Source organism: Crocuta crocuta, unplaced genomic scaffold, assembly GCF_008692635.1.
Source record: "Crocuta crocuta isolate KB4526 unplaced genomic scaffold, BGI_CrCroc_1.0 scaffold13, whole genome shotgun sequence".
NCBI classification, from domain to species: Eukaryota; Metazoa; Chordata; class Mammalia; order Carnivora; family Hyaenidae; genus Crocuta; species Crocuta crocuta.
The window spans coordinates 3804824-3814655 of NW_027530007.1; the positions used below are offsets into that span (position 1 = coordinate 3804824).

The 9832-nt window shown below is 54.6% G+C and overlaps 1 protein-coding gene across 1 annotated transcript; it reads left to right on the top strand.

The window, feature by feature from the left end:
- The first annotated feature begins 3053 nt into the window (after nt 1-3053).
- Nucleotides 3054-6974, top strand: ERRFI1 (ERBB receptor feedback inhibitor 1). Its single transcript, XM_077763860.1, has 3 exons — nt 3054-3246; nt 3356-3432; nt 4284-6974. The coding sequence occupies exons 1-3, from the start codon at nt 3125-3127 to the stop codon at nt 5465-5467; spliced, it is 1383 nt and encodes a 460-aa protein (XP_077619986.1). The 5' UTR covers nt 3054-3124; the 3' UTR covers nt 5468-6974.
- Nucleotides 6975-9832: the final 2858 nt, after the last annotated feature.

Below are 9832 nucleotides of genomic sequence, written 5' to 3' on the forward strand. Positions count from 1 at the left end.
GCGAGGTTCCGGAGATTGGGGAGCTGTCTCTAGAGTTGAAGCCGTAGCCGGGGATCAAAACTGAAGGGGTGGGGGTAGAGGAGGGGGTTGCAGGGAGAGAAAGGGCTGCTGCGAGAAACCGGGTTTTAGGGGCTATTACATTTTGTCTTGAATTTTTAAAAACGTGATGTTAACAGAGTCATTCCCATCTCGGATTGGTACTTGACCGACTTCGTTCATGGATTTCAGGAAGGTCCTTACACCCAAGGTCATTCAGAGCCCGTCCTACACCGCGCTGCCTGGGTGTGTTTCAGGACAGAATGCCATCTCGTGCTTAGAGACTCGGATTTGCCCGCGTACGGGCATTTTTGCAGTTGCTTCCCTAACAATCGTCAGGTCGACCTAGTGTGACACACACAGAAGAAACAAGGTGTGTAACGCTGGCTCAGTGGTGGGTCCTTTTGACTCCAGGTTGACGTGGCTGATTGTTCCTCGGAGGGGTGCCTACGGAAGACTCGGGGGGCTCCGGTGCCCGTGGGAGACTTGGGGGGCTCTAGGAGAGGCGTGGAAGAGTTGCAGGTGCCTTCCTGCCTCTGCCAGCGTCCCCAGGGACACGCTGGATGCACTTGCTCCCCAGCCTACGGCAGGCCCCCCTTCCCGAGTCAGCAGTTGGGAAGTTATTTTCCAAAAGAGAACACGAAGCTGCGTCTCCCTCCCCACTTCTCCGAGCAAGCAAGTAGGAAGTCCGGACAGTTTCATAACGTGTCCCATTCACAATTCCCCATTGAGATGTGGAGTCAGGTCACCTTCCATGAATGCACAAAGACACTATTGTGGTCAGAAGTGAGCTGGCTTAGTGAACACAATTCTTTTTATACTAAAAAAATTTTTTGCTTAAGAAAGCTAACAAGTCGGCAATGGGCACAATGAATAAAAAATAACTTTCAAGAACGTATACAAAATTTCAAGGGGCCCCTGAATTGTGCGTTTAGAATTCCGAGGCCATTCCAGCAGAGGCGATAGTTACACAATCATTCTGTTGAAAGCTGAGATTTAGATGGCATTAGGAGGCTGACACACAGTAATTACGGGAGCACGGGCTGGCCCGCAGACAGGTGGGGGCTGGGCCTGCAGAAACCCCCGCAGCGTTTTCGAACTACTTAAATACCATATTCTTCTTCCTATCTGGCCTTCGTTTTTTACATCAGCCTGCATGCCTCCCCTGTGGTCTTGCCCGAGCTTGCTGGGCGCTCCGGGAACGCCACATACCGCCAGGCCAGGTGCCCCGAGGGAGCGCCAAGCAGCGTTTTCTAAAAATGGGTTTTCGCATATTTTTTTTGGTAGATTTCCTTAGTCCAAGTGAAGTAAGAACACATGGGTTTGATTTCAATCCTCTGAAGACCAAAACTGAAAAATCAAAAGACGGTCTGCCAGTCACTTAGATTTCTTCAATGGTGGGGTTTTTCTCCCCTGTTCTTAATCCTGTATCTCCGAGCGATGATCACAGAAAAAGGATGGTTGGCTCTTTGAAACCTATTTAAGTCTCTGCCTAATGTAGCAGAGCAGCTGGCCCTAGGAGGGTAAAAAGCTGAGGACCAGTAGCCAGGACCCATCTGCACTTTGTCACTGAAACATTCTGTCGGCTCTCCATTTCTCTTTGCATGAAAAACAAACAGTAGACGCTTGCAGAGAATTTTTTAGTTCTGCAGCTAAAAAAAAAAAAAAGAAAAGAAAAAAAAGACTGCTTTATTCCCTGTATACATTGGATATTGACAGTGGTAAAAATTGGACGGAATCGGATAGTAATTCGCCCAGCGAGCATTCACTTCTTGAGTGCTTCCGATGTTCCAGGCAGTGATGGTCGGGACCCAGCCTCTTTCCTGCGCTTGCAGTCTAGCGGGTGACAGATTTGTCCTTACAACAAAACAAAATGGCCTGTATCCTCCCCTCCCCCCCCATCATGGATGTGTCGCTCCTCTGAGTCACCCCCAGTCCTCGGCGGGCCACCCAGCTCTTGGGGCGCACGTGCTTGGTGAGGGAATGAGAAAGCCTTACCCAGCGGCCGCGCACGTCCCAGAAGGGGTCAGTGTCGCATAGAGAGTTGACAGATTGTGTCCTAGTGTCTACGAGAAAAAAAGCCTCGACTGACTGTAAGCAGACATGAAAAGCTGAAGAACGCCGAGATGGGTGCTGAGGAGCGCTTCTAGAAAGAGGGCGTGGGGCCTGGGGGACCACAGACACAGGACACCTGACGAGGGCGAGGGCCCTCACTGAGGCACTACTCGATGGAGAAAAGGGCTTTACTTCGCGTCTCTAATCCTTGCCTTGCAGCGAGGCAGGACGCGAATCCCCAGGCACTCGGTACAGAAGAATGTGAAGAATGTGCCTTTAAGTTTGTCTTTCTAGAGGGAGGCGGAAGCTGTCCAGGCCTCCGAGGCCAGTGGCCTTGCAGATCTTGATTTTTACAGAATAATGGAAATCAGTGTCATCCCCTGGAACGCCTCACTTATTCTTGAACAGGCAGTAACCGGAGCATCTGTCCTCCGGGGGCCAAGCCTGAAATAGAGCGAGCGGACAGATGCCAGGCTGGGGGTGACTGGGGCCGCCGCGGGACCTCGTTCTGTCGAAGCGCCGGGTTGTCGCGAACGCTTGCGCTGCGGCACCAAACGCGGGGATTTCTGAGATCACTTACTTTGTTGGCTCGGGGACAGCGAGCTCCACGGCCACGACCTCCACCCCCTGGAAGATCGGGGGGCGGGGGGAGGTGAGTGAGCGCGGCGCGGCGTGCGGCTGTCTGGCCGCGGCTGCCCGCCGTGCGTTATCGCTCCCTTTGCTGAAAACGGTTCAAAGCTTTGATTAGTGTCCCCCCCACCCCCGAAATTGTTCTTAATGTCTCCCTTTAAGTACCATCGCGGGAAGTGAGAACTAGCTCGTGCAAAGCTATCGGAATTAAGTGAACTTCTAGAACTAAAACTTTTCTGCCCAGCACCCCGCGAAATTCTCTGATTCGAGCTAGCTGTGAGCATTGCGGAGTTGTTAATTCTCTCGGGTCTTCTTTATCCGCCACCCCCCAGGGAACACAAGCTGCTGGTTGGTGACAGACCCCCAGGCGTCCCCAGTGAGGAGGCCTCTGGAGAAAGTCATCATGTCCACGGCAGGAGTTGCTGCCCAGGAGATCCGAGTCCCATTGAAAACTGGGTTTCTGCACGACGGCCAAGCCATGAGGACCGGGAGGGGCTGCTGGGGCGGCCGCAGCGAGTTCGAAAAGTAAGTGCAAGGACAGGACGGCCCCGGAGTCTCAGCCTGTGATTTGAAAACAGGATCGAGAATGTGATGGCTGCTCACTCACGACCAAGGTGTTTTCCTTCCCTTTCAGTCACTTTTTGAACATCGACCCGATAACCGTGGCCTACAGCCTCAACTCTTCGGCCCAGGAGCACCTCACATCTCTCGGTACGCACCCCGGCAAACTCCCGGGGGAGGGGGCGGAGGCTTCCGGAGGAAGTTGGCAGTGGAGGCGGGGATGGGACTGGCATGTCCCCCAGCGTGACTTAAGTGAGGAAGCCACCTGAACTGTTTCCGGCAGTAGCCTGACCCCTAGTGGCAGCAGGTTCTGAGCGAGCCTTGTTGGGCCCTGGGCCACCCCGCCTTCCCCCTGACTCACCACCCATGCCCCGCCACCTGGGTGCACAATCAACCAGTGGGTGCTGCGCCTGGCTCTGCTCTGTATTTACCTTTTGGAGACGTGGGCCCAGATCCCTCTCCTCCCCCACTGGTGCTGGAGGCCCGTGTGAGGCAGATCGGGGGTGTACGTGTGGACGAGAACTTAGGAAGCCGTTCTCTGCTGTCCAGTGCTTGTGACGTGAACGCTGTGGTCGACTTCTGTCGAGAGCGGTTAGCACATCGCAGGCAGGTCCACGCGCTCCTAAGGCCGTGACAGCGCCAGCAGTGAGGACCTGGCCTTCTCTCCCTCACGCCCTGTGTGCCTCACATTGTCGCATCTCTTAAATGGCTAGGCTGGTGTGGCGTGGTATTCGCCTAAATTATATGCTGCTCCCTTCTGCAAATTTTGCACACGTCACCAGACCTGCCCGAGATGTGTGGGTGTGTACCGTGCACACGGCCGAGGAAGATAGAAGAGATAATTTGTTCTTTGAACCAGATCATGTGCATTAGCAATCTTCTGGCCTCTAATTATGCCTGTGGCCTGGGTGTCCTCACGATTGCCGCCGCCAGGTGCTTGATACCCCTGCAGAAAGCGGCCAGGAGGGCTTGCTCATTAACCTCTCTCTCGTGCCTTCCAGGGCGCGCCACGACGTCTGCGCCGAGGAGCGGCGGCCACTTTGCCGAAAACGGCCCTTCCCAGAAGCCCAGCTTGGCCCCTCTTATTATTCCCCCGGGCGAGCACTCGGGACAGTGGGAAGAGGAGCGACTCGCGTGTGGCTTTAGGAAACTCTCGGTGAACGGGGGGTGTGCTTCTCCCCCTCCGCTCACACCCATCAAGAGCCCCCCGTCCCCCTTTCCCTGTACAGCCCTCTGTGAGCGGGGTTCCCGGCCCCTCCCGCCACTGCCCATCTCTGAAGACCTCTCCCTGGACGAGACAGACTGCGAGGTAGAGTTCCTGACCAGCTCGGACACGGACTTCCTCCTAGAAGACTGTACGCTCTCTGGCTTCAGATACGACGTTCCTGGCAGGCGAAGCTTCCGTGGGTGTGGACAGATCAACTACGCATATTTCGATACCCCGGCCGTCTCCGCCGCAGACCTCAGCCAGGCGCCCGACCTGAATGGAGCTGTGCCTAATTCGAATCTGCCTCCGCCTCAAGCCCACCGCAGATTAAGACGGTCCCATTCGGGACCGGCCGGCTCCTTCAACAAGCCGGCCATCAGAATATCCAGCTACATCCAGAGAGCTTCTCCAAACTCCGACGAAGACAAGCCCGAGGTGCCCCCCAGGGTCCCCATACCTCCCCGGCCCGCGAAGCCAGATTACAGAAGGTGGTCGGCGGAGGTGACTTCCAGCACCTACAGTGACGAAGACCGGCCTCCCAAGGTGCCGCCCAGGGAACCGCTGTCGCGGAGTAACTCCCGCACGCCCAGCCCCAAGAGCCTCCCGTCTTACCTCAATGGGGTCATGCCCCCCACGCAGAGCTTTGCCCCCGACCCCAAGTATGTGAGCAGCAAAGCCCTGCAGAGACAGAACAGCGAGGGGTCCGCCACTAAGGCCCCTTGCATCCTGCCCATCATCGAAAATGGGAAGAAGGTCAGCTCGACGCACTATTACCTACTACCTGAGAGGCCGCCGTACCTGGACAAATTCGAAAAGTTTTTTCGAGAAGCAGAGGAGACAAGCCCAGGCACCCAGACCCAGCCGCTGTCTGCTGACTGCAGGATGGCCTCAGCCACGGAAAAGCTGGACTCCAAGACAAAGCTGGATCTGGGGGGCCACGGGAGGCGAAAACACCTGTCCTATGTGGTTTCCCCTTAGGCTTCGGGGTCACGGTTCGGTGGGGACCCCACAGGAGCGAATGGGTCCCCAGCCGCTCTCCAGGCTGGTGGAGGCTCACGGGAAGGTTGTTGGATGGCAGAAGCGAACAGTGGAACCCTCGCCCATCGTGGAAAGCGGGGGGCAGTCGTGGGGCGGGCTCAGGCCTAGAATCCCTGACTGCGGGGGCGGGGGAGAAAAGTCTGGCGCGGTCAGTGATGGAAAGGCATGCGTGCGGGCACGGAGGGAGGCTGGGGCCCCTTCAACATGTGCATACATTATAGGCCCGTGTAGACTCGTGCTGTACCTGTAAACCGTAGCTGCAGGTTAACCAATTAGTTGCTACCTTAGAGTAATACATATTCAGAATGGCAAGATGGTAAAAGCTGGGGCGGGGGTGGGGCGACTCCCAACTGAAAATTGAGCAAATGGAAGAAAACACAGTATTGTTTAGATCAGAATCATAAAAAGAGAAATTTTTTTTTCTTTTTTTTTTTTTTTTTCTTTGTAACCTGGAAACATCAAGGCTCCTGGGCCTGTGATGTTCTCCTTTAAACTTTGCAAGCGGCCTTTGTCCCCAAGGGCAGGACGCACGTCCGTGCTGAGGCCCAGCCTGCCCGGTGTAAAGGCGGCCCGCGACCACCCGGGTCCTCCGGGCCGGGCTCTGTTTTCGGTCTCTGGGGAGGACGGCGGCGCGCCCGGCAGCCACGTGCGCACCTGCTCATGCCCCGCTTCTCGAAAGGCGAGAAGCTAACAGAACTCATCCGTCATTTTTCCTTACGGTCCCTGCTCTGTCCTGCTTGCCACGGTGGCCCGGTCTGGCGTGTGCCTCACGGCCCCAGGGGCCGCCGCCTTAGACTCCCCTGGACCAGCAGACCGGTCGCCTGGGCTCAGGGTGTCCGACGGGAGCCATGGTGAACCCGCTGCCGTGACAGTCCCGGGGGGGCGTGTGTTGTGCTTCTGTGTTGGTTTTTGTGGACTGTGTGAATGAACACGGACAACGCAAGCTGGTCTTGTGTTGCTGGTTCCTGTTCAGTATTTCTTGGGGCTGTTTGCTTTCTGCGCACAACGCTTCTGCCCAGCAGCGCGGTGTGTCAAGGCCACGGGCCACCGGCCGCGTCGTTCCGCCTCGGGGACTCTGCCTGCCGCCGTGTCCCTCGGATTCGGTGAGACCCGTAGCCTGTGCTCCGACGCCCGCGTGCTTCGATGTGTGTCGTGTAGACAAGCACGCACGACAAGGTGCTGACTAACGGAGGTGCATTACTGCAACGTTCTCTTAACAGTTAAACAAGCTGTTTACAGTTCAAACTGCTGAATATTATTTGAGCTATTTAAAGCTTCTATTTTAGTATGAACTACATGAAGGTTAAGACATGCTTTAGAAAAATGCACTGATTTCTGCATTACGTGTACAGTGTTGGACAAAGGATTTTATTCATTTTTGTTGCATTATTTTGAATATTGTCTTTCCATTTTAATAAAGTTATAATACTATTTATGACACCGTTAACCACGTTTCTTGCCTAAGCTCTTCTGTAAACGTTGACATCTCCAGGACGCTCACGACCATTACCGTGTTTAAGCAGAAGGGAAGGGTTTTTTTTGTTTTGTTTTTTGCAGCCTCGTAAATGCTTGAAATTTACGGTCATTCCCTAAAATAATAACAATTTGAGCAGTTAATACTTAATGTTACACAGATGCATAGTGAAGACGGCCGGGCTGCCCGTATTTCCCTTTAACGGGTCAGAAAGGGAGTGAGGAGCAGATTCCGGGTGTCCCTGTCCACGCGGATCCTGCCTGGGGAGGGGCTCCCCCATCGGGGGGAACGTGTGGGAGAAATGAGCATGCATACAAACTAGATGTGACTTTGAGTTGCAGGACTGGCTCCGGGTTGCGGGGGGTGGGGGTGGGAGCCTCAGGAGGCTCTGCTGCTTGCTTGGTATAAGGCCACCATCGGAACCCCAGCCTGCCCTGGCCTCTCACAAAGAGGATGGGCCTGCTTCTCGCAGCTTCTGGATGCAGGAGGAAGCTGGCCTCTGTGCTGGAGGGCCCCCCTCTGTGGTGCCGTGGGGCTCTGGGCCTGGTTCTCCCCTCCCCTGGGCCCTGCAGCCAAAACCCAGATGCTCCTACCACCCCCTCGGCCACTGGGCAATGGTGAAGCTCCCCGTGACCTTGACTGAACTTGGTACCCTCTCCACAGTCAGGAGTGAGGACACGGAGGTCAATGAGCTGGGCTGGAAGGCCACCTCCCCCTCTGTCTGTGTTAGGCAGGTTCTTTTTATTTTTATTCTAATCTTTCTTGTTGAGAGCGCTAGCAGGGGAAGGGCAAGATGGGGGGGGGCACAAAGGGTCCAAAGCGAGCTCCACACTGACAGCAGGGAGCCCGACGCAGGGCTCGAACTCACGAACCAGATCATGATCTGAGCCAAAGTCGGATGCTTAACCAACTGAGGCCCCCAGGTGCCCCAGTCAGTGCTGGACATATTCTTTAAAATCTCTGTTCTCGGATAAAATTGGGGGTGGGGAGAAGAGTCACGATACCCACGACAGGGAATGATCTGTGACAATTGCATGTAAACCACGGCAGCTGGTACGCGGCGAGGGCCCAATATGTGAATGGATTTTGTGGTCATGAGTTACTCGTAATTGCCCTGAAAGGTGTTATTTCTGACATTTTACAGATGACGAAATGGGCTCAGGGAGTTGGTGCAACAGACACGTGTTGGGGAATACCACCCCCAGCTAGACCCTGCGGGAGAGGCATGCCCCCTGCCCTCCTGGATGTAAAGCGGTACCTCCTGCCGATCACAGAGGGCCCTGCTCTCCCCCGTGATAAGGAAGTTAAGCTTCAGGAGGCGGAGCAAACAGGGAGGAAGAGCCCAGGAAACCAGGCTGTGTGAGATCCCAAGGCTGGGAAAGAGTGCAGCGTTTTCCAGAAGCCAGAAGTAGCCGCAGGAAGATGGACGCTGGGCAAGGTGGCGACCACGCACAGGTCTAGGCAGGGGAGCGACGGGTCTGATTTGTCCTAAGATGACCACAGCCGTTGCGTGCAGAGAGCCGAGGGAAACCCAGGAGTGTCGGGAAGGGGAGGTGTCAGGACGGGAGACGGAGAAAACTGGCTTTGAGAGACCCTTCAAGGTGGAAGCAGGGGTTGGACATCTCGGGTGGGAGGAGCCCAAGGGCACCCTGCCCCCCACCCCCACGCGAGCTCCTCCAGCTCCCGGGGGTGCAGGGACGGTCAGGGGAGATGTGAATGGAGCACTCCCGCTCATCTTTCCCTGCATCTCATTTTTCGTTTTTGCCTCTTTTCTCTCCACCTCCCCCCCCCATCACCATGTATTGTGGTCAAGATGATCTTTAATTAGTTCCATTATTTGCTTCCCTCTGAAGCTTCGTGTTTTTCCTTGACTTTGCTGCTGCTGAGACCCCCTCCCCCAACACCGTGGCGGGGGGTGGGGGCCAAGAGATAGCTGTTAGCTGCCACCTGCTACACGCTATCAGGCAGGTACTACCTGGGAAAGTGCTGTCCCCAAATCAGGAAAAGCAGGCCCGGGTCAACCTCCGACATCCGCTGCCAAGGCTCCCTTTCGCGTCCCCCAGCCTCGCTGGCCCCTCAACCCAAGACTGAGACCGTGCCCAAGCAGGCACACGACACACCGCCTGCGGGGATTTATTATTAGGGACTGTCTCGTGGCAGAGAGCAGACACTAAGGTCAGGAGGACTCGTTTGTAAGTCAACTCAAAGTGCGGGTCATACTGTGAAGTCTTCCCGGGCTGCAAGAATCGATCGCAGGTCGTCGGTCTGTTCTTAAATGCCACCTACGTGCTAATAGAAGTTTCATCTTGTTGATGTGTCGCTTAGTTCTCTCTAGGTCTCTAGAGGTATCTTAAGTATGTCAGGAAAAGAACCATCTTTTAAGAGGATGTCTCTTCACTGCCAGGGGCCCTGTTCCCAAAAAAGAGGCCGACAGTTTCTTCTAGAACATCTCATAGTTGGAGACAAGAGAGCTGAATCCCTCTGTCTACTGGCTCAAGTATCAAAGTACACATTAAGCTATACTCCATTTCAGTTCTTAACTTCATCGCCTAATTTGTAGTTTCAAGGTACATGGAGACGTTTTCTTAAAAATAAGCTCCTAGCATGGTTATTTCATACATAGTTTGTTCATGTTTTATTCTGTAGTAATTATAGACTCACAGGAAGTTCCAAACTTGTACAGAAAGATGCCCTGGACCCATTACCCGTATTCCCCCAAAGATAACATCTGACAAAATTATAGTCCATTATCAAAACCAGGAAATGGACATTGTCACAATATTCCTATACAGTATTTTATTTAGAAAGAGTTCCCATCAAAACGGACTCAG